This window comes from Urocitellus parryii, chromosome 5 (genome assembly GCF_045843805.1).
Source record: "Urocitellus parryii isolate mUroPar1 chromosome 5, mUroPar1.hap1, whole genome shotgun sequence".
NCBI classification, from domain to species: Eukaryota; Metazoa; Chordata; class Mammalia; order Rodentia; family Sciuridae; genus Urocitellus; species Urocitellus parryii.
Window position 1 is genome coordinate 110,471,183 of NC_135535.1, and position 24,617 is coordinate 110,495,799.

The 24,617-nt window shown below is 52.2% G+C and overlaps 1 protein-coding gene across 1 annotated transcript in view; it reads left to right on the top strand.

Moving 5' to 3' along the window:
• Positions 1-24,617, top strand: part of Tspan11 (tetraspanin 11) — a 68,851-nt gene that overhangs the window by 34,527 nt on the left and 9,707 nt on the right. Inside the window, exons 3-5 of the mRNA XM_077799249.1 lie at positions 7,218-7,409; positions 23,207-23,281; positions 24,305-24,409. Coding sequence (XP_077655375.1) covers positions 7,218-7,409; positions 23,207-23,281; positions 24,305-24,409 — 372 coding nt within the window. The remainder of the gene's footprint in view (positions 1-7,217; positions 7,410-23,206; positions 23,282-24,304; positions 24,410-24,617) is intronic.

The window sequence follows — 24,617 nt, forward strand, 5'->3', positions numbered from 1 at the left end:
TGTGCCATCCCCCATTGAACATGGCCTCAGGGGTCAGCTGAGGTGGGTGCATGTTTTGTCTGTGCAGGGCTGTGGCAGTGATGCCTGTCAGGATGAAGCCTGTGCTAACAGTCCTGCAGCACAGGACATGGGCTTGGCTGTCCCCCGACCCTAATGCCAATGGCCTGCTTCTTGTGTGCAGCTGTGTCTGGTCAGTGGCTCAGTTGATAAAATGAGCACGAAATATAACGTCAAGGTTCTTGAATTCTTGCCCCACTCTTCCACTGATGAGCTATTGTGACCTTGGAGATGTCACTACTCTCTGGGCCTTAGTTTCTCCATCTAGAATATAAAAGAGATGGACTCAGGCATTTTCCTCCCTCCCTCCCTTCTTTGCTTCCTCCTCCTTCCCTCCCTGTGGAGTCACGGACATCTCCCACATGGGGCACTCTCCTGGGGATACTAAGATGAATGAGGCTTAATCAAGAGGCTAAAAGGGGAAACACAGGAGGTAGCAAATAAAAGAAATAGCCTGCAATGCTTGTAACTATAGAGACAAGTACAAGACGTGGACTTATCGTGGAGGACACAAGAATTTGCTGGATGTGGGGCAGGGGCAGCTCCAAGCAAGGTTTCTTCTGAGTTCTGAGCTGGGTTCAAAAGATGCACAGGTGACCTTCCCCGCCCTCCCAGCTCTCAGGCTCAGCATATCCCATGAAATTTTGGTCTTGTTTTAAGTGTAGAAGAGATTAGGAATGAGAACAGGAGGAAGGAGTATTCTGAATTGTTTTTATCAAAGGCTCTTTCAAACCAAAGAGCCATGAAAAGAAGGCCTCCCCGTGGAAAATGACCCTTAGCATGACACCGAAAAGATCTGCTCATGCAGAACAGGTGCGAAGCCAGCAGGAGCATGGGATGGAGCTGAGGAGAAGCTTCTCTGGCACTCAGAGAGGAGATGCCCATCAACAGGGTGAATAGCAGCACATGATGCCAACTGCCTCGTGTCCTCCTAGAGAGCACACAGGCTCAGGTGTGGGATGGGGGTGCCATTGACCCCAAAAGTGTGCATTGGCTGCAGGGATGTGCTGTCATGGCTGCAGCCTGGAGTTCAGCTACCTTTGCAGGTTGGGAAATGGAGAACCACTCTTTAAAAGGAACTCTGGTGGGAATGAGCCAGGCTTGGCTCACATCCAGCCTCCCAGTCCTCTCCCTGAGCCCCTAGGTTATATCACCCGCCCCCCAAAAAATTGACCCATTCACCTTCTCCTTTGCAAGAGAATCAGCCTGGTGGTTTCTGCACCAATGTGGAGCCAGGGTTTCTCTAGCTAGTAAGTGGCAGCATGAGGGCAGGGGCTGGGGCAGGCCTGGGCCCCACCACAGCACCAGAGCCTGCATTGCCACAGTCGGTGCATGATGGATGTTGGCTGAAAGAGAGAGAGAATAATGAACTGTGACAGGAAGACCTCCCGGGTGCCGGCTCGGGCCTTTCCAGGGGGCTTCCTAATGACCTGGAGAAAAGACCAATCATTTCTGGGAATGCACTGTCCCCCTAAAAATTAAAATTTCTCTAAAGTAAGGACAAGAAATGCTCCCTTTCCACCCAGGAATTCAGCAGACAGGCAGGTGTGGGGAGCAGATGTTATTTCCAAAGCCCCCGACCCAAGTCCCAAATGCAAGTCTCAGGCCCACTGTGGGGGCTCCCGCACACCAGGCCATGCTGGGCCCGAGGGCTCCGAGGAGAGTGAGGTGTGGCTGGGAAGGAGTGATCCAAGTGCCACTGAAGTGCAGAAGGGAGCTCACCTGCCCAGAGATCTGAGCGAAGGGCCTAGAAAGGCGTATAGGCGTTCAGCAGAGGAAGAAAAAGGGCAGAGAGAACAATGTAAGAATGGTGGAGAAGAACAAGAGATGAGAAGCCCGAGGCCTGCCGAGGCTGCGTGAATTTGTCCAGACTCACAGAGTCAGTCAACTGAGGAACTCGACCTCAGCCACCAGCCCTTTGCCAAGTTCACCCTCTCAACCACTCACTCTGTGGGCATGGCCTTAGTTAGAGGGCATCTACGGTCCGTTCAAGAAAAGCAACTGTGTAGGCCATCTTGATTAAAGCCCAGGTATGGAGAAAGGGAGGTAGCAGCAGATAAAGCCCCAAACCAGGTCAGGACAGACCTTTTGGAGCCTTGGGGCCAGGCCAAAGAGTGTGGGCTTGGTGCTCTGGGTGTGGGGAGCCAGTGGAGATTTCTCAGCATGGAGTGGACCAGGAGCTGAGGGCTGACCCCATGGTGGGGGGCCACGCTGGACAATGTGATGAGGAGAAGCAGGGTGAGTCTGGGAGCAGATGGGGATCCCATGTGTCTGTCACTGAGGAGGGAAGAGACGTTGGGTCTGGTCTGGGGTGGGTAGGTGATGACAAGTGTGCTCCTAATAGGTGAACCTTTCTATCCAGCCCCAGACCTTTCCAGACCAGCATGGTGCTTTGCACAGGGTAGGCAGCCAGCCAACAAGTGAACTGCCCTTGTCACCCTGTGATTTTCTGCCACCACCACCATGGGCTGCTGGTACTAAAGGCAGAGAACCCTCCAGCCCAGGGATCCTCCCTGACTGGGAGCCCCATGGTCCTGGCCCCTGCTCTGTCCCTGTCCTTCCCCCAGCACAGAAGCCCTACTGTCACCCAACAATGAAAAATCCTACAATTGCTTTTGTATCCTCTGCCTGCTTCCTTCAGGTCTGCCTGCTTCTATGTAACAGTCCCAGTCATGCGTGGTTAATCCCGGGCCCCATGGTGACAGGAGGACATTTTGGCAATATATTTTTTTTTTTTCTCTGAACAGGCAGTTCCTAAAATTACACAGCATGAGTGACCTGCTCTGCCCCTCCTGGCTTGCTGCGAGCTGTGTCCTCATGGTCCAGCTTTGCCCTCTGCAGGGTTTTTTTTTTTATTATTTCTTTTTCTTGGTACTGAGAATTGAACCTAAAGTGCTCTACCATAGAGGAACTCAACCCAGCCCTTTTTATTTTATTTTAAGATGGTCTCGCTAAATTGCCCAGGCTGCCATATCCCCCCCTCAGACTCCTGAGTAGCTGCAATTGCAGGCAGGTGCAGCCACACCCAGCACTGGAGGTTTTCTGGGTCACTCATTGGCCATAGGCCATGGCTTTCTAAAAGGCAGCTAATACTCCACAGAAAACCAGCCCAGTTTCCTTAAGGAACCAAACACTGTTGAATCAACTCTATGTAAATGGCTATTGAAACTGTTCATGGAGCTCCCCCAGCCTAGCAGTTCTCCTCTGGGTACCTCTTCCACTGACTTAGACAGTTTCCAGATGGCTGAGTGACAGCCATGAGCCACTGGTCCGAGCATCTTGCTGGAGGCGTTGGCAGAAGGTTGTCCCCCTAGTACTAACAGGGAAATTTTGCCCACATGAAAGGAACCGCAGAGATATCTTTATCCAGTGCCCTGATTTACAGATGAAGAAATGGAGGTTTAGACAGGCTGGGTATGACATGGCTCGTGGGGGCCACAGCAGAACTAGATGCAGGCCCGCTAACTTCTACCCTCTGTGACACCCTCTGGGGACCCATTCCAACATTTAGCAATTTTACTTCTGTCCAGAGGAAAGGTGTTTTTCTGAAGAGCTGGCCAAGTCCCAAGTAGGAGATTCCCCCAAAGGAACTGAAACCCTTCCACTCCCTGTGGCTGATCACACGTTGTTTTCCCTTCAGAAGCCACAGATGAAGACTCCGGGGAGGGGTGGAGGCCCCGTGGACTCAGACTCATGTCCTGATTTCCTCTGGACAGAAGAATTACATGCTTTTTTCTAGGCCTTGATCAGGGTAGCATGTCCCTCCAGATGCCTCCCAGACTCTGCCCCGTGGCTGGGGATCCAGCTGTCACCTGGTAGGCCTGGGGGTTCAGCCTGCTTTGCAAATTCTCAAGTGCTCTGATAAAGGGCAGAGCTCCACAAATGGAACCAACTGTGCTCCTCTCCTGGGGCTGCATCTCTCCTGGCCCCCACCTCTCCTCCTGGGAGCCCAGGCTTTGTTTTGTTGGTGGATAATCCTGCTCCTCATTATCACACATCATACCCAAAGATGGAGGGAAAGGATAGCATTAAATCCCAAATAAATACCAACAGCATTCCAGGCAAATGCTCCTAGCCCAGGGGTCCAGAGCCTCCAGACACCACAGTCCCCAACATGACCCGGGAGCCTGGTGTGTTCTATGATACCCAGCACAGCGCCACCTTCTGGGAAAAAGTGGAAGGAACACCTAGGTCCCCTACTAATTATGAAAACTAGGCAGCAGTTCTTAAGGAGACCACTGGAAACTTTATAAAGTATTCATGCCTGGGTCCCCCTCTTGGACATGCTGATTGGCTCAGGTCATGGCCTTGGTTTTTCACAGCTCTCCAGGTGATTGTGCAGCCAGGAATAGGAGGACATAGAGAAGGAGACCATCTAGGCCAGGGCTCATTATGTGGTACAAGAATGGACTACAGACATAAATCTGAGAATCTGAGAATTGTTCTACGTAAATGATCATTTCTCTAGACCACAGATTCACAGTGGGTTCCATGTACCCCAGTACATTAATTGTCCCCAGGCCATCCTAAGCATACCCTTTTGGTGGTCCCAGATTCAGATGCTCAGCCCACACTCTGGTTTGGAAGAGACGGGGTTAACTAGATTAATGGGAAATGGATAATGTGTATATATCTATAAAGGGACTGTACCCATTAAAAGCCAAGTTTCTCATCTTTTTTGCTGGAGTGAGATCAACTCAGCATGGTCATGTTGACTATCTCATGCTGTTCAGAATCTCTTCCTGGCACTATGATATGCCTTTGATTAATAAAAAATGAGAAATGAATTATTACTTAATTAATGCACTATGTTTGGTAGGCAAAAGCCCTCAAAACATAATGTTGGAAAAAGTAATCAAAGGGGTCCTTAGTGGTTATAGATTGCAAACCACTGATCTAATTAATATAACTCAATCATTTGAGAGATGAAGAAACTGAGGACCAGAGAGGTTAAAGAACTCTCTTGAGGTCACATAGCAAGTTATACCAAGTTGAAAGCTTCACCTAAACCTTCCAGAAATGCCCTAGGTGACAAAGGGCATTATGTGTGGGATTTTTTTAGTCGTAGAGGTTAACCGATGGGAGTTTCCATTGGTCATTCTCATCCATTGCTCAAGTCCATTCACCCAGACTCAGAAAATCCTTCTCTTGTCATGGAGATTGTATGGGCCAAGATAACCCACACCCACAACAAATTTAAAAATCCCATCGTAATCCAGGATTTCATTGACTCTAGGATATCAACAATTGTAAGATGCACCACTGTTTGTTGAACCACTAAGAAAAAGTGCTGCCAAGTATAAGTGTAAGATACCATAAATCATAAGATGCATCCCAATTTTAGAGAGAAAAAAATTATGTGCATCATAGAATGGAAGAAATGGAGTCGTATAGCTGCAGCCCTTGTATAATGTCCTTCCACCAAGTTCTCTTACCTGGTGAAGGTGCCAAGGAGATTAAATGGCACTTGGAAGAAATTGCATCTATTTAAAAAGCACAAGTGTAAGAACAGGCCCGCCCACTCCACAGGATCCCAGGACAAAATCCTGAATTTGCCCTCTGAAGACTTGGCTTTGGGTTTCAATTCTGAAATGCTCCCTAATGGTGGTATCCTGGGAATGTTCTTATTATTGGCAAGCCTCAGTTTCTTCATCTGCAAAACGGAGATAATATACCCTTCCTCATCCTCACAGAGCAACTGGGATGCTCAGAAGAGAAAATGGCAGAGCTGTGAAAATTGAGCTGCGTAGGTACCTAGAGGGTATTAACTCCTACCCACTCAGCTGAGGTCTGTGACCATCCAGAACAGAGAGTGGAGAAATGACGGTGGGGGGGGGTGGTTACAGAGAGTCACTCTGGGCACCTGGGGAACCCTTCTCAGGGATAGGTCCTGAGGAGTGGACGGAGCAGGGAGAAAGCCATTTCTTTCCACACCCAGGACCCCTTGAGGAAGAACCACTCATCCTTAGATAGAGGACAGGGAGCCCAAGGAGGAGTCCACCTTCCCAGGAACAGATGGTAGAGATAACCAGAGATCTCAGGGGTCCTGGACCAACACCCTAAAATGCCACATCTGGCACCTGAGAACACTCATGCCTGTACACGTGTGTGCAAATGCACACCCATCTGCTCTGCTGGTGTGACACAGAACTGGTTATTCAGCCTCTTTAACCAGGCAAGTTGAGCCGCCCCAGGGGTATTCCCAGGTGCTCCTTCTGAGGAGGCCACTCCCAGACCTCCACACTGCCAGTGTCCTTTCCCTACCCCCTTCTCGGGACCAAAAGGGAATGAGACAGTTGCAAAGAAATCTCTCCTCCTCCGTCCTCCTGAGAGGAGTGCGTGGAGCACGGTGGCCTTCCCGGGCTGGAGGCGGTGTGATGGAGTGGGCAGGCCCTGGCTGTGTGCTCATCTGGGCTCTGCCCCTACCTAGGGGTGACCTCAGGCCATTTGCCTTTCCTCTGTGGTCCTGTTTCTTCAGGGACTAGTGGCCCAGCTGTAGGAACTGAACTGGAAGGCAATGTTTATAAGTGCCCCAAGGGGACATGTGGACAAGAGCAGAGGCGCACCCCGAGGGGAAGAAAGCCCAGGGTGGGAGTGATGGGGAGGAACAGCTCCGGGACGTTCTGATCCTTCCCACAGTTCTCCTGCCTCAGGATAGGGGCACCATCGGCATCCGACTAAGAAGCATGGAATTGGGGGTCACACTGGGATTCAGAATCTGCCTCTACACCCCACAAGCCTCCTAATCTCTCTGCCCTCCATTCCCTATCTATAAAACCTGGCACCCAGACTATTCTCTCAGGCTCTTGGGAGGCTAAGTAAGATGGTGCGTTTAAAGCGTATTATATGTTTTATATGCTCCACTCTTGATATCATACTAGCATTATAGGCATTGGGACGATGATCCCATTTGTTTTAGATGCCCTGGTATGTATACTATTTAGTTTAAAGGTCACAGTAGGGCTATTATTAATTTAGATGCTACAGTATGATTTCATATTAACATAAAAGGTCACAGGAGTCTATTATCAGTTTAAGATAATATAATGTGAACATCATATTCATATTTTATTATGCAGTGGGTATGAGGTGGGCACTGGATAAATGGCCTCTGCCCCCCCCCACCTGTCACCACCTGCTCTCACCCGAGTCCCCCACAGGTGGGCGGGGCTGCCGTCATGGCCGTGGGCGTGTGGACCCTGGTGGAGAAGAGCGGCTACCTCAGCGTCCTGGCCTCCAGCACCTTCGCCACCTCGGCCTACATCCTCATCTTCGCTGGTGCCCTCGTCGTGGTGACTGGCTTCCTGGGCTTCGGCGCCATCATCCGGGAGCAGAAGAGCTGCCTGTCCACGGTGAGTGCCTGGGTTGGGGACAGGTCCTGCACTGCCACCTGTGACAGTGGTCTCAGCCCTGGACAAGAAAGGTGCTGGGGCCGGAAGGGACAGGGACAGGGAGGCCCTCCAGGGTCCAGATCGGCCACGTTCGCCTGGGTCCTAGGACCCCCAGGGCAGCCATGCTGTGGCCTTCTGCGTCTGCTCCCCTTTCCCCTCCTCCTCCCCCCTTCCTCTTCTCTTTCTCCTTCTTTCCCTTTTCTCCTCCTCTATTTCCCCTTCTCCTTCCCTTCCTCTCCCTCTTCCCTCTTTTTCCTCTTCCCCCTTTGGAAAGATAAGGAGTATGCTCATACAACTCCAGGATCCTCACCGGCTCACGGGCTGTCCTCCCTAGCTGACCTCCGCTCCTGCGCACCATGACTGCCCTCTCCTCTCTCCCGGTGGCATTTTGAAGGCCATGACCCCATCATGTCATCTGCACATATTTCATCATGTGGCTCTCAAACTTAAGGATCCTTTTTTTTTTTTTTAGGAGGCATAACAATATTACTATTATCATATCTTAAAACAATTCATTCTTCAATATCGTGAAACAACCAGATGGTTTCAGATTACCCCAACTGACCGGGAAACTTCTTTCTTTTTAAGTTTGAGTCACATCTAAACTAGGTCCATGTGTTAAAACTGGTTGATTTGCTTCCTAAGTCTCTTTTGGTCCCTGGGCTCCACCACCAATTTCAATCTCTGTCTCTCTCAATCTATGGGTTCAAGGAAAGAGGTCGTTTGTCCTGTAAAGTTTCTGGATTTTCCGGTTACATCCCTGTGATGTTGTTTTACATGATCTCCATCCATGAGCTCAATCAGGTCTAATTAATTTGGTTGTGTGGCTGCGGTGCTTCATGGCTGCTGTTCATAGGCACCGTGGGCTCCTTGACAGACTTCTCCTGGGAAGCTGGGAAGAATATCCACACCTGCTCAGAGTCAGGAAAAAGGGCCAGGTGGGGAACTTGCAGGAGAGCCAGAGGCCTGGAGTCCAGCTCAGGACTCGGGCGGACCCAGCTCCTTGGCACCCTTGAACTGCTTGGCAGTGGCTGGCTCCTGTGGCCCGGGAGGATCTCAAGTGGGGGATCCTCCTCATCCTACAACTCTTCCTGGGGGCCAAGGCCAATGTGCAGAGGAGGAAAGGACAAGGAGGCTAAAAAACAGTCCGAATGAGCAAGGAACTGGCCCAGGTCTCAAAGAGAAACCAGGCCTCAGCAAGGGGCCTGGAGGGCCCTTGCGGTCCCCACGCCTGCTACCCAGAATCCACTGTGGGCTTTGCAACTCTGTCTTGCACATGGTTCCGGGGAGTCAGCAGGGGAGGGGTGCTGCCCGGGAGCCCGAGGGTGGCCCTGCAGCCCTCTCACCAGCAGCGACCTAGTTTCTCGCCCTGGATATAAAAGCTGCTGCATGCACACCCAGCTGGAGGGCTCGCCCCTGTTTTGAAGAATTCCTTCATTTTATTCTGAGGAATAGCCCAGAGCCAGAGTGCTGGCAGGTGCACAGTGAAGTGCTGTAGGGGGTGAAACCCTATGGTACCCCGGCCTCCAGGACGTGGGTTTTGAGCTCCTTTCAGTAGTGGAGACGGGGTGCTTTGAGCAGCCTGGGTCTCCCTCACGTGGCCTGGAGTGAGTACGGTCGTCCTTTGGTATTGGTGGGGGATGGTTCCAGGACCCCCATGGAATCCGCAGATGCTCAAAGCCCTTATATACATAAAACGGTATAGGCAGTGGGAGAAAATACCAAGTATTTAAACTGACAACACATGCTGCGGGGTGAGGGGCATGCTGTCCATCACCCAAGACCATGTGACCTACCACACCTCCTGGCCTCCAGAGAGGTATTTTCACCCCACTTTACAGATGAGGAGACGAGGCTCAGAGATGCAGAGCTGGACTAAAAACCCAGCCTTCAGAATCCCCTCCAAGCATGCACTTGCCCTGGGGATACCAATGGAAGATGGAGGCACGGGAGCTGAGTGGGGAGGATGTCAATGTCGGCACATGGCGTTCCCCATCCTGTGGAGGGCAGTGCAGATCTGGGGCACCCAGAGATCTGGTTGGAGGCAGAGGAGAACCTGGGACAGGGCCCAACCCCAGACGTAGCGGGGAGACCAGGAGCCTGGCAGTAGGACCTGGACACCTGAATATCCATGGGCTTCCTTGCCTCCATTAGAGTAAGGAGATAACAGCACACCAGGGTCACAGCTGGCTCAGTTTGGAGGGGAACTTGAGGGCCATGGAGTCCAACACCCACCCAGAGATTCCAGGTTGCAGGACCCTGTAGGGGTGAGCTTGCCCAGGCACTACCAGGGCATACTCCAAACTGCTGGCTTTTGTGAGAAGGCTCATCATAATCGCTCTTCCCTTGGGCAGCTCCTGCCCTTGCCTTGCTCCCCACACCTTCATGGCCCCTCCCTCCTCACTCAGTTCTTACACAGTCCACCATCTGTCCAGCCATCCTGGCTGATCCATGATGAAATTTGTCTCCAGCCTCCCTGGGCACAGCCTCTCCCTTGGTCTGCATGGACTGTTCAGAGGGCACCAAGCTCTGTGTGCCCAGGACAGTGCAGGAAAGATGAGACGTAGGGGAAGGTCAGGGCCTCTGCTTGTCCTTAGCTCACCTTCTGAACTCAAGGGTTGAAAAGTGGAGAGAGCTATGCCATCCCTCTGAGGCTTGAGGCAGGACTGGGGCACAGTGGCTGTTGGACAATCTGGTTTGAGATACTTCCTTCTTAGTTCTGCTTCTTCTGAAGAGATATGCTTATGTCCATGCACACCCCACCTAGCACGGATGACCTCTCTGGCTCAGTGTCACTGAACATCCATATGAGGAAGCAACAGCTTGAAACTGAGGTCAGGAACAAGATAGAAGACACAGTGACAAACCCACATCAATACAGTCATCTCATCCTAGACCAAGATGCCATGAACATTCATTGGAGAAAAGAGAGCCTCTTCAACAAATGGTGCTGGGAAAACTGGAAACCCATATATAGCAAAATGAAATTAAACCCCTATCTCTCACCCTGCACAAAACTCAACTAAGTGGATCAAGGACCTAGGCATTAGACCCAGAGATCCTGCGCCTAATAGAAGAAATATATAGGCCCAACTCTCCATCATGTTGGCTTAGGAACCAAATTTCCTCAACAAGACTCCTAAAGTGCAAGAAGTGAAATCAAGAATCAATAAATGGGATGATATCAAACTAAAAAGCTTTTTTTACAGCAAAGGAAATATCAAGAACATGAAGAGAGAGCCTTCCGAATGGAAGAAAATCTTTACCACCTGCACTTCAGATAGGACATTAATCTCCAGGAATAAGTGTGTGTGTGTGTGTGTGTGTGTGTGTGTACACATTTGCATACACACACACACACACACACAGGAACTTGTATAGGACAGTGGGATCATGCATCTCTGGCAACAAGCTAATAAACAGCACACCCCACAGCCTAGAACCTTCTTTCTCTGCTTTGCCTCCCATCCCCCACCCCCAAAGAAGCAGTGACACAGCTGGTCCAAGGACAGACAAAGGGGCAAGTAGAGGGTCCTGAGTAAGCCACATCCTGGCCCCACCCCCAGCAATGAATTATTGGGCTCAGGATTGTTTAAACAGAGAAAGTCCCCATCAGCCCCTCGTGGGCTAACACAAACAGAAGTTCTTAGAACCCAGACTCCTGTTTAGACCAAGCAATGTGGTTCCTGGAGCCTCCTTCTTGGTTTCATCTCCTCCCCCGCCCCCACGTCAAATTCCTTTTGAAATCTTTAATCGGTGGAAGGCTGAGGGAAACTGAAAGGGAGAAGCAGGGCGTCCGGCTCTACACAAAGTGATCCCCAAAGAGAAAAGGGAAAGATGAAAAGACTGGGCGTCCGAATGATGGGCATCCAACTTGGAAGGGGAGGAGGGGGAGGACTAGCATCTCAAGTTCACAGGGAGGGGCTGTCCGGCCCACATGCAGGCACACTGTCTGTCCCAGGCTGAGCCCTTCATCCTAGGACAACTGCAGCCCATCAAAGTCACTTTCTAAGAAGGAGATGCTCATCGGGGATGTGAATGGCGTGTCTCTGAGGGTGCTGAAACCATCGGCTTGGCATTGGAAATCTGCAGAGGGGGAAAGGGAATGGGCTTTAAATTATTCACACCAGCTCTTCATTTTTAGCCAAGACTGCACAAGAGGGACAGATAATTCAGGCCATCTGAGCCTAAGGCCAATGACCAGGACCGATGCCACCAAGATCAAAAGAGGAGGCTATTTTTAGAGTCTGGGTTCTGCAAACTTTTATATCGTCAGTGCAGTGAAGATCAAGATGGATGTCTCAGACTGAACTGGGTCTTCATCAGGAGCTCTTATATTTTTAGGGGATGAAGAAAAAAGGAAAAAGTTCTAGAAACCAATTTCTAAAAATGAGGGGACCCAGCATGGCAAAGCTTCCATCCAGGATGCCAAGATTTGGTGAGCCAGGGAGTCAGGTCTCCCATCCAGGGCAATGATATCCAGGCTGGGGCTCAAAAGCAGATTTTATTGTTATTTACCCAAGTTCCTCTGGGACCCTGGGTAGGCAGGCCACTCAGCCTGTCCTTGCCACCTTGGGATTTCCATCTTCCTATGGGATGAGGTGTGAGGATAATGAAAAAGCATTTTAAGGTCTTAGGAAACGAGTCACCACATTATATAAAGATCATAAAAGGGTAGCTCTAATTAACATTTACATCACCATCACCATGACCAACCTCCTTTGAGAAGAAACCTAAATAAGCAGAGTTATTCTTAGGGCCACTTCTCCCAGGATACCCACATCCTGGGCAAGGCCACCCTCCCCAAAGAAGCTGATGATGAGATGAAGTTTGGAGAGAGCCCGGTCCCTGTGCCCTGGGAGTTCGCGTCCACCCCAAGTCTCATTAGATTGTCTGGTTCCACTCACCATCTGGCCACAGGGTGGTCATTGCCTACTCTGTTTGATGGCACTTTGATCTTTGAGTCAGCTGCTCCTAAGTCCCAAAGGGATAGATCCTACAACCAGGGATTTGGAAATCTGTGGTTCTTTTCTAACAGAATGAGACATCCAGCAAGGTGTCTTCAGTGGAGGAAGGGAAATGGATAAGACGACCTCTCTTCAGGTTCTTTGGGAAGGAGGGTTCAAATGTCCCAAATGCTGGCCTCAGGATGGCTGCAGAGAGACCCACGGAGTCGGCCTGTCGAGGTCATCAGGAAAGGCCTGAAATTGGAGCTGAAATTGGTTCCAATGTGAGACACATCCATACAGCTCCTTAGTGGAACATGACCCCTCCTCTCTGCAAGACTTTTCCACCAGCTCCTTTGCATTGGCCTTGCTTAGTTTGGGGGCCATGCAAAAGCATGCTTTGAGATGGCTCTCCACCCCATCCTTGGCCAGAGAGAGACTCTTCCCTGGGGACACACAGCCAGGGGCTTACAGAGCCTTTTAAGTGGCAATGCTCCCTGCAGGGCCTCCCTCATAGCCCTGCCCATGCCTGGTGGACTCTACCTGCTCTGCCTGAATGCCTCCCACCCAGAGAACAGGCCTGTCCGTCACTCAGGACCCCAGTTTCTATCTGAATGAAACAGGAAGCATGGAGCCGATGGTTGGGGGTCCGTTTCCTGGCTGCCTGCCCCCTGATCCAGTCCAAAGCTCTGGGATGCTGGAGGTGTGGCAGAAATCGTTCCTGATAGGAAGCCACAGGAGATGTTTGGCCTAGTTAGAAAAGGTCAACTCGGTTATGTGTGCGTGGATAATCCCTATAGCCGGGCTCCTTGTCACCCCAGCCCAGCAGGGCCCCAAGCAAATCTCAGAACAAGGCTAAAAAAAGAAGGTCAAAAAGAAACTCTGTGTGTGTATATGTGTGTGCCCGCGCATGCGCACGTGTGCACACATACACACGAGTTTGTGTCAGGAGGGCATCCCAAATCCAAGAGTACATTTGGGGATTCTATACTGTCCTTCCATTATTTGGTTTCCTTTCCTGGGCAGATTCTGGAAACTGACATAAGACAGACCCTCTCCCCTACCTAGGCACAGTCAGGGCCCATACTGGCCAAGTGAGCTGGTGTGCAGGGGAAGCCCCAGGAAAGATGATCTGAATGACAGCCATCCTTCAGCCAATGATTGGCAGCCTGCGTGCACATGCAGATCCTCCCTTCTTCCCAGTGACATTTCATCTGCTGACGTTGGAACCGATCATACTCTACAAGCACATACCTGCAAAGGAAGATCTGGAGGTTATTGATCTGGGGTGAGAACTCTATCATCACAATGTCCCATCCGGACATATCAACATCTGAGAGGCCGTCTGGAGCCCCATGACCATTCCACTCTGCTGGGGCCGACGGAAGAAAGGGGTCAACAGGCACGAGGTGGTCATTTAAAGAACTGCATATCCCCACCCCACTGCACCTCACCTGGGAGTGTGAGTTGGCTGCATCCCTGTCCTGTGCCAGGGACACCAGGAGAGAGAAGGACACACCTTCCTCCTGAGTGTCTGATCCACACCTCCCGCCCATGTCTGCTGTACATCAATGGCAAGACCTGGGGCCGCCAGCTCCCTCCAGCCCGGGGTGGGGAATAGATTAGTGGTGGAAGTGTCTGGATTCCCCCTTTGTATGCCAGGTCCTGGCTCTAGCTTTGGGGAGTCTGTGCCCCAAATTGACACTCAGTGCCTTACTTCACATTTAGGTTTTAGAGGCACATAGAATCGTCTGGAATATAAGACACAGGAGCCAAAGAGATGGGGGTCAAAGGATCACTGTTATAGCTAATTAGAGGGTGTGACTTTCCTTCTGCAGCCAAAAACTTTGGCACCTCTCCACCACTGGTTGAGACAAGCTTGTGTGCCCCATTAAGCCCACCGCAGGGCAGACAGGAGGGCATGTGGCATCCCCTGACTCCAAAGTAAAGGCAGAAAGCCTGCTCACCAACAGAGAGGAACAGCAGGGAGACAAGAACTGGGGAGAAGCCCAGGTGTTTCCATAGACATCCCTGCTCAGCAGACAGGAAGCAGGAAGGAGGAGGCTTGGTCCTGGCTCTTCGGGGCTGATGGAGGTACTGCACCAAGACATCCTTCCCATCTAAGCTTGTATTTTATGTAGAAGACCCAGAAAGGGTGAATGGTTTGCCCTGGTCACACAGCATCTTGACACAGAAGCAAGCTGATCCAAGACTCGCTGGCCAGGGTACCTTCTGTGTCATCTCTTCTCCCTGACCAGCACTGTTCTGTGCCCTCGGGCTGCAGCGGATACACCTGGCCATTGCCACCTGCCGCAGCATTCTCTATATGGGCAGTTTTTACAGTCGATTAACTTCCTCCATCACCTCCCCTCCTGTGTAATGCTCCATATGCCACGGATGGGGCTGCCTAATCCATCGACCTCAACAAGCGTTTCCAGCACATTCTCCCAGCCTGTCCTGCTCTGCTGGGCACTGGCAGGGTGAGAAGCAGAGGGAGGACAGGGGACGGGGACTCTGTCCTTGTCTGAAGTCTAGTGAGGAATACAAGATGCCTGTACTGGAAGGTAAAGGCCCTGTAAGTGGTCTGAATTCATCCTTGGACTTGCTCAGAAGCTCTGACCGACGTAAGCCCAGGACATTTCCTAACCTCCCGGCTGCCTGTTCCCTGGAGCCTGGTGTTTCCTGCCTCTAGGTTTTGTTTGGAAGTTCTCCTCCTCAGCCTTCCTCCTGTCGTTAGTCTCATCCTAGAATTGCCACTGCCATGGACCCTCTCCTGGGGTCCCTGCCCCTGCCCTCTGCCCAGGCCCTCTGTTCCATAGCCGTACCTCCTCCCCACCGGCCTGTGAGAAGAGAGCCATTGGGAAAGCTAGGCCCTTCCAGGGATCAGTTCCTTCCCCATGTCTGAGTCCACTGGGCAACAGCAGCCTCTGTGTTCCCCGGGCCATGTGTCCCCACGCAGAACCTGGTCCTCACCCCAGCAGTCAGCTAGCCAGGCCCTGCCACCCACTGTGGACCCTGCTCAGCCCATTCAGATGAACTCTGAGTAGCCCCCTAGTGGACATCTATCTGTGGTTTGAATTTCTGGAACCATATTCTCCTTCCATATCCCCCACCCCCAACACAGGCATGCAGTGTGGTCCTCATGGACCCCCAACAGTTTGGCTTGGACTTGGATGGCCATTGCTACAACTTCTTGTGCCTCTGGAATGCCTCCTGCCTCCCCAGGGCCCAGACAGTCCCTGCCCTGCCCTCTCCCAGCTGTCGTCGGCCCAGCCCTGGTCCACATCTCGGCTTCCAGCAGAACTCAGCAGAACTGGGTGTCAGGATCAGCCAGTGTCCGGGGCACACCTCGCCTCTTCAGTGTAGAGCAGCTCCAGGCGAAATGGCTGAGGTCCAACATCCAGTGTGGCCGTGGCCCTGCAGCCCAGCCTGTGAGTCCTGGGCTGGTGCCAGGATGGGGAGAGGTCACCTTCATCTTTCCAACTGCGACATCTCGATCCAAGAATGGCTTGAGGCTTCCCAGTCCACATCCTCTGTCTTCTGCACTAATAGCTGACTGCCCCCAGCCTGTGGTTAATTGCCAGAAAAATAATTTGCCCCGAGGTCACTGCTGCTTAAACAGCTGGCTCCATCTTTTCCTGTTTGGCTGCTCTGAGCTCTCTGACCCCCCCTCTGCCTGCTTCTGTAATCCTCTCACAGCCGGCTGGGAGCCTCGTGGGCTCTTCTCCCTGCAACTTAACCTTGGCCTATCTGGATTCTTCTGTGTGCTACGGCACTGTTCTGAGAAGAGGCCGGTACCTCCTGCCCAGCCAAGCCTACCTGGACACGGAGCCTCATTGTCAGGTTGAGGCCTGGCAGGAAACTTTACCACCGTTTCTTTGTCTGATCATGCAGAACGGTGGGAGAGACAACAGAGGGACACTTCCACCAAGCTCCCTTCTTTTTGGCAAAATCTGTCCAGTGGAGAAAGTCTGAAATTCCAATTTTATGAAGTGCTTAAAACTTAACCACAGAGATGGCACCAGCTGAGGCTGAGCTGGCCCGTGTCGAATGCCCAGCAAATCTGTCCCAGAAATTAACCAGGGCTCAGCTTGCCCCCATGTGGCGTAAGTCCATCCAAAGACTGGATTCCTAATTAATCACCTGAATGCCACAAGGAGAAATATTTCTGCATATTTCCTGCAGAGCCTCTGAGAGAATGTACTGATCTGGTCCAGAGAATGCTATACTGTCCCCGGTTTCCTTTTGGACCTATAATTTTAGAAAGTATTCAATTCTGCTTCTAGTTCAAACTGTTCCATTAAAGAATTAATGAAAAAAAACACTTTGATATATAAAGCAGGAGGAGGGATTAATGTGTGGGGCTCACTCTGGGCTTCATACACTGGTTCCTTTTATGGTTTGGGACCAGTGTGGCATGTTTTGAAATGGGATGTTTCTTAAGGAGGCCATGGGGACAGATGCTACATGACCTTTCTTTGAAATTCTCGTTACCAGTCTCCCCAGATCTAGACAGAGGTGATCACTTCTGGAAAGTTCAGGGCTACCCTGAGTCGGCAGAAGCAGGCCAGTCACCCAAGTCCAAGTGGAGCTGGACTTTGGGCTGGAGGTTGAAGTGACAGGTTCAGGTGTCCCCTGGGTTCACAGGGACTGGGTACAGATCAGAGCCAGGAGAGCAAGCAGGGCTCGAGTCCACAGAGTCCCAAGGAGCCTGACAAGACGTGACACCAGCAAGGAGCTCACAGGTCAGAAACTTCCGGCTCAGGGCGGGCTGCGTGGAGGCAATGCCACAGCTGAGTGTCGGAGGCTCCGCTGCCAATGAGCAGAACAGGAGTCAGGCAGGGGATTCCAGGCAGTGGGACAGCAAGAGCAAAAGCTCAGAACTGGAGGTTTCCCTGGGGTCCAGGCTTTGTGTGCACACAGATTTGTCCCCACAGTTACTGGCTTCCAAGATGAGCTGGCTGGGAAGGGCAGAGGGGGCAGAGAGAGGCATGGGAGCCCAGGAGGGGCAGGTGGAGGACTTTCTTGCAACATTACTCTCAGGGAGGAGGGCAGCCCAGCCAGGGGAGGACCACGTGGAGCACGTTTGGTCTACCTCTCTGGCACTCAGAGCAGCTGGCAGGGGACTAAGTGTGGGGCAGAGAGGGGTGCTCTGGGCCTGAGGAGGGCTTCCTGGACTTCCTCTTTTGTGTCTCCACCTTTACCCACCCACTTTCTCATCTGCTGCCACCCCCATGTCCACCAGAGCCAACCCCCCCCACATGCAGAATTCACCCTACACGAGCTCATCCATGTGCCCATCAGCTGTTTAGTGGGGACAATACCACTCAGCCACCGGGAGACTGAGGTCTGTGCCAAAACTCCTGCCTACATTTCCTCGCTCAGCCATGGACTTGCCGTGTGACCTCAGACAAGCTATTTAGCTCCTCCAAGCACGTGTCCTGGTCTATAAGATGAGCCTGAGACTAACGCTCACGCGGCAGTGAGATGAGTAACACTAGTACTCATTCCAGGGTGGCGGGGAGATGGCGTGGAGCACTGTGGAGATGGGCTGGCACCTGGGGAGAGCTCAAAAGGGTTGGCTGTGATTGCTGGAGAGCACCCACTGGGGTACTCAGGGGCTGCTCAGATGAAGAAGGCACTGATTCTGCCTAGGAAAGGTTAATTTTTTCTTTCTTTTAATGGAAGGGATGCCTCGCCACTGAAGTAAAACTGCATGCCCTCTGTCGGTGCCTACGCGTGCATGGCCAACACACCTCCTAAGCCATATGCCAACAATTCTGGGGGCCCCCTCAAGAGAACAGCGGGCTCTCCCTGGCACGGCTAGCTAGGAAAGCAGGACAGCAAAAGTTAAACACTAAATTGCATTCAAATAGAACTCACCCAAATGACAAATTAGCTGAAAGTTCCTTATTGGTTTTTGTTTAATAATTCAAAAACCAATACCAAACCAAATGTAAAAGAAGACAAGAAGTGACTCCAGAACCTTCTTCAGGCTTCCTAGAGTTAATCTCTTCCACAAACTTTAATGGTAGTACATCCCTTCTCTGCTCACTAAAAGCAACTGGGGAGATCTACAACTATTTCAGAAGAGAAGACTCGCCCCTGGGGAACCCTTCAGCAGTGTGAGGAATGTCCCTAGCCCCATGAAACTCCCTCTCCAGCCTCCAGATCCTCTGGGGATGTGAGCTGAAGCAGTTTAGACTTTCCTGGCCCTTGCTTGGGTCAAGGTGAGCAACTTCCTGCCCTCCCAGGCAGGAGGATTGATTCTGTGTTCAGTTCTTGGCTTCTCAGAAGTTAGGGAACGTTTCCAAGATCTTCTTTTTGTGCCTCCCAAAGTGCACAGAGACACTTATGCAAATCAGATCCCAGCATCAGCCTTAGAATTAGAAGGCAAATATCTAGCTCAGGTTTTCTCAACCTTGACCCTGTTGGCCTTTTCAATCAAATAATTCTCTATTGTGGGAAGTGCCCCGTGCACGACTGGATGGTCAACAGCATCTTGGCCTCTACCTTTTACGTGCCGGTAGTACTGCCTTCTCCCAGATGTGACCACAAAATAATGTCTCCAGACATTGCTGAATGGCCTCCAGGAGGAAAACCATGCCAGGCTGTTCTGGTGGGTTCTGTCCAGCTCCTGCTATCTCAGAGGCATACTTTGTAAGCAACATACTTCTCCATCTAAACCAGGGGGTGTTTCCTAAGCAGATGTCTAGACCCAAGACCATTCTAGCCACTGTGGAGGAGCCAGAAGAATCTAGGGAGTGGCCCCATTTCCCAGAAGCTGCCATCAGAGGTTGAAACCTGCAGCCAAATCAACTGAGACCAAGCAGTGGGTACAATTGTGTGCTTCTACCAGGGAAGGCCAACCCCAGGGAGCAGCGTGGCGGGCAGGCAGGGACTCCCAGTTCAGAGGGAAGGAGCAAGCAGAAAGTGCTTGTCGGACAGGAAGCAGGCAGATGAAGCACTGCGAGCATTGGCAGGAGCTTGGCACTGCCAACCAGGGATGGCTTAGTGGACTAGCTGGGGCATTGAAGGACAGCAGGCACTGGAATTCCAGACAGGGGGACCAGAGAGGTCAAATCCTCCAAGGCTGGACAGTGTGGCCTGTACTGAAGGGAACTGTACTCAGGAACATCAGGAATGCTTCTCAGATTTGCACAGACAGCAGTTAGGAGTCCTGAGACAAGTCCACTGGACTTGGTGTCTGGAAGGACTGCCACCCTTCAGTGAAAGGGCAGAGGTGAGGCGTTTGTTAGAACCCATGACCACACAAGGTGAAAATCTCAGCGACCTAGCCTCATTACCAGGGGACTTCAGCCAGCCACGGGCAGGGCTGCCAGGACCCTTGAGCCCGAGGATTTCAATGAGTACCACCCTTTGCCTCCTGGGAGCTGTCACACAGGGAGCTGTGACTCAGGGCCTCCCCTGCCCAGGTGAGTCACACACCTGCAGCCAATCTGCACGGAATCTGCTTCCTGGAGCCAGAGCGCATGCCCACCAAGCACCCTGGCTTCGTTCCCCTCAGATCCCCAGGCCTGGCCCTCACCTTCCTCCCACGGCATCTTCACACTCTGGAGCCCCTCACTCCGCTCAGCACTGATGCCCCTCCCCTCCCACTGTCGGCCTGTCGATTACTAGTCCGTGGGATGCCCCGGACAAGTCTCTGGGGAGCTAGCCTGCCATTAATTCGAGCAGTGTGCGTCCCTGTCTCTCCCTTTCCCCCCTCTCTTCCCCACCTGTCTTCAGCAGCAACCGTAGCAGTGGCTTCCCCAGGGGAGCAGCGTGACATGTCCACATCTTCAGGACGATCACCCGTGTGCCAGTTACAGCTGACAGCACTGATGGAGGGAAGGCGGGGGGTGGGGGGGGCAGATGCTGCCCTTGTCACTGCCAGCAGCTGCGGCTTCTTCCTGACAGTTACAGGCTCCTCCACTCCTTCCTCCCACCTTGGGGGGCACACAGGTGTGCACCAGGTGGCCTGGAGGTAGCCAGCCCTCAGGGCCCACAGGTCCTGTGTGACCTCAGAACCACGGTAGGGCAAGGGAGAGGAGGGCACTTGGAACCAGCAGAAAGGACAGCCACATCAGAGAGAATTTAGGGACCCAGTACCCAGGGGCCCTGAGGAACATGAGGTGGAGGAGAGGGAAGACCCTGAGTGACGATGCAGCCACACTCCAACACTGTCTGTTGGGATGGGCAGCTCCACACATGGCCTGGGATGACCGCGCTGCCTCTGGCTCTCAAGCACTGTTCACCTCACAGCTTTGGGCTGTGAGCCCTGGGAGGGAAGGAGGAGGGAAGAGCATCATGAAGCACATTTCCCCTCCTGTAGTCCTCCCAACACTCAGGGTGGGCAGGGCAGGCCATAGAGCCATTATCCACTGGTGAGGAAAGGGAGGCCGGTCCCACAGTCAGGGCCACCATGCATGGCCCTAAAGCTTGCATCCTCCAAAGGTGACCAGTCAAGGATGAAATCCAGCCTGAACAGCTCCCACTGAGCCACAGTCTTCTCACTGGAGAACATTTTCCTAATTTACAGTAAGGCATTCATGGTCACCCAACCAGAGCCAGAGAGTGGCGGCACCGGACTCAAGCCCCATTGGTTGATTGGCCACCAGCCTTTCAGACCAGGTTTTTGGGCTTGAGTTCAGAAGGCAGAGGGGGACCATCCACAGACCCACCTGCCAGCTCCCTGCCTGAGCTTACCCTGGGGTCCCATTCAGAACCATCTGTAGACCATGGGGCCCAGGGAACATGCCCTCATGGAACCTGCCTCCCTCTGCCATCCTCATCCCAGTACCCGGGAGCTTGGGATCTCCTGTCCAGATGGCCTAAGCCTCCACGAAGGGTCTGCCCTGCAGCTGGGGAGCCACTGGAATGTGGACCCCTGGTCGGCACCCTGTGCTCCACCAACCCAGCCCTCCTCTCCCCTCCTCCCTTCACCCCCCACCTCTTTATCTCCCTCTCCCTGGTCCTCCCAGCCCATGTGGGCCTGCCTTCTTGACTCCTATAAGAACACACCAGGGTCCAGCTGTGTCCAGAGGCTCCTTAACAGTGCAAGGCCTGGTGGGAGGGGAGGAGGGCGGGCCTGTCCTGCTGGTCACAGTGCACAGCCAGGAAGCCCCAGCAGGAGCGGAGCTGAAGAGCTGCCCTGGGCCTGGAGGAGGTCGACATGGTGACGGGAAGAACAGACCGCAGGGCTGCGAAGGCTGGGAGGCAGCATGGGGCAGGAAGGGGCCCAGGAGCCTCCTGGACATCAGCCTGGGCCTTCTCCTGAGTCTTGGTTGCACCGCCCAGCCTGCCCCTGTGGCCCCCCATTCTCTTTTTTAAATTGATTTTATCTTTTAAATACATGACAGCAAAATGTATTATAATTCCTATTACACATATAAAGCATAATTTTTCATATCTCTGTATATAAAGTATATTCACACCAATTCATCTCTTCATACATGTACTTTGGATAATGATGTCCATCACATTCCACCATCATTAATAACCTCCCACCCCTCCCACCCCTCCCACCCCTCTGTCCTATCTAGAGTTCATCTATTCCTCCCATGCTTCCCCTCCCTACTCCACTATGAATCAGCCTCCTTATATCAGAGAAAACATTTGGCATTTGGTTTTTTGGGATTGGCTCACTTCACTTAGCATTATCTTCTCCAACGCCATCCATTTATCTGCAAATGCCATGATTTTATTCTGTCTTATTGCTGAGTAAAATTCCATTGTGTATATATGCCACATTTTTTAAATCCATTCATCTATTGAAGGGCATCTAGGTTGGTTCCACAGTTTAGCTATTGTGAATTGTGCTGCTATCTCTAGGGTCTATAAAGAACTCAAAAAGCTAAGCATCAAAAAAACAAATAACCCAGTCAATAAATGGGCCAAGGACATGAACAGACACTTCTCAGAAGAGGATACACAATCAGCAAATATATGAAAAAATGTTCATCATCACTAGCAATTAGTGTAGCAATTAGAGAAATGCAAATCAAAACCACTCTAAGATCTCATCTCACTCCAGTCAGAATGGCAGCTATTATGCATACAAACAACAATAAGTGTTGGCGAGGATGCGGGGAAAAGGTACACTCATAACACTGCTGGTGGGACTGCAAAATGGTGCAGCCGATATGGAAAGCAGTATGAGATCCTTGGAAAATTGGGAATGGAACCACCATTTGAACCAGCTATTCCTCTCCTTGGACTATACCCAAAGGACTTAAAAACAGCATACTACGGGGACACAGCCACGTCAAGGTTTATGGCCCCCCATTCTCTAGCCACCTGGGCCCTGGCCACTCCCTGAGTACTTTCTCAGTCCTCAGGCACACGCTCTACCCCTGCTTCCTCCTCCACCTGAAAATGAGATGCTGCTCCGATATCGCCACCTCCAGGAAGCCTTCTCTGGCTGCTCACCCCACCAGGATCCTCTCACCGTTTCTAGAGCTTTCCCTACAGTAGTATTGATAGCACGACATTGTCATCACTTATTTGTCTATCCCCTACCACAAACTTTGAGGGCAATAACCACCTTATTATGACAGCTGGCACCTGGACCCCGGTGGGCATCCAGTGCGGATGACTGGATCACAGCAGAGCAATGGCCATGGGTGGAGGAGTGAGTGGGGCACTTGGTGCCAGCAGAGGTCGTGACGTCCTCCTGGTAAGAGAAGGAGGATGGTAGGTGATGGCGGTCCCCAGCTGGTGTCTCTACTGCTCCTATTTGTTTTGGGGGGGACATTTGTCCCAGGAATGCTCTGATCCCTGGTGGTGACTGTCCTCTCTCCTTGGTCCTAGTATTTCTGCCTGTTGCTTGTCATCTTCCTGGTGGAGCTGGTGGCAGGCGTCCTGGCCCATGTGTACTACCAGAGGGTAAGTGGAATCCGAGGGCCCATTCTCTGCCAGTGCCCTGAAGAAACAACAGCCAGGGGGCACTGAGGCTGTCCCACACGGGTGGTCCTGGTTCCCAGGCCCAAGGACCCTCTGCACATCTGGATCCCATCTTCCTCTCTGGGTTCCAGCCATTCTCTGCTGATGCTGATGGGTGCCACGTGGGAGCTGGGGGTGATGGGAGTTCCCCGTGGGAGGCTGGGCATCCCTCTCCCTTCCAAGGATAGTTAGAGGTTGAATCCATCTGTCAAAGACATCCAGGGGAAGGGCTTGGGGCAGGGTGGCGTGCAAGACCATAAAAGGGAGTTCTGGGGGCTGGGGCTGGGGCTCAGGGGTAGAGCGCTTGCCTTAGATGTGTGACGCACTGGGTTCGATCCTCAGCACCACGTGAAAAATAAATGAATCAATAAAGATATTGTGTCCATCTGCAGCTAAAAAAAATAATTTTTAAAAATGAGTTCAGGCTTTTCCTGCCCAGAATGAACAAGGTAAAGTGATCAGTCTGGTCCTCTCCCCTGCTGTGGCCTGGGAATCAGGGGTTTGAGGTCACATGCAAGGTGATTTGGGGTTGCTAGAGGGTGTACCACCATGCTGGTTAATTGAACCAGTGTCCACACAGTGCCCACAGGGTAGCAATTGGTAATGCTTTGAAGATAACCTTGTAATCAAATTCAGATCCACAGCTATTGGAAAGCAGCCGATGCTAGCCTCGTAGCTCTGACTGACCCTTGGTGACCCTTGGTGTCTGTTCCCCCACCTCTGCTCCTCTCTGCCCATCATGCCAGGGCCCTCACGGTGACCCTGATTTTTGCAGCATCCTCTCCGTGCACGTCCTCAATGCTGTCTCTGCGGAGGGTCCTTTGACACTGTCTGAGGGACCCTACCATGGCAGCGCCCTCACCCACAGTGTCCTGGACTTAGCTGGCAGGACTTCGGAGCACACCTGGGCCCTGGAGTGGGAGTTGGGGTTCTCCTGACACCTGCCTTGTGCTGCTCCCTCCTCAGCTGAGTGATGAACTGAAGCAGCACCTGAATCGCACCTTGACTGAGAACTATGGGCAGCCCAGGGCCGTGGAGATCACAGCCTCCGTGGACCGTCTACAGCAAGATGTAAGGCGCCAGGCAGACCCAGGTTCACAACCTGACTCTGTTCTTTCCCACCTGTGTGACCCTGGCGTGTTCCTCACCCTTCGGAGCTTCCATTGCCACGTCCCTAGGGGAGACTGACTGGAGGTAGCCAGGAAGCAGGGCCAGGCTGGCCTAGGTTGTTCCCCATGAACCTCATGGGGAATGTGAGCTGTAACTCTGACCACACCCA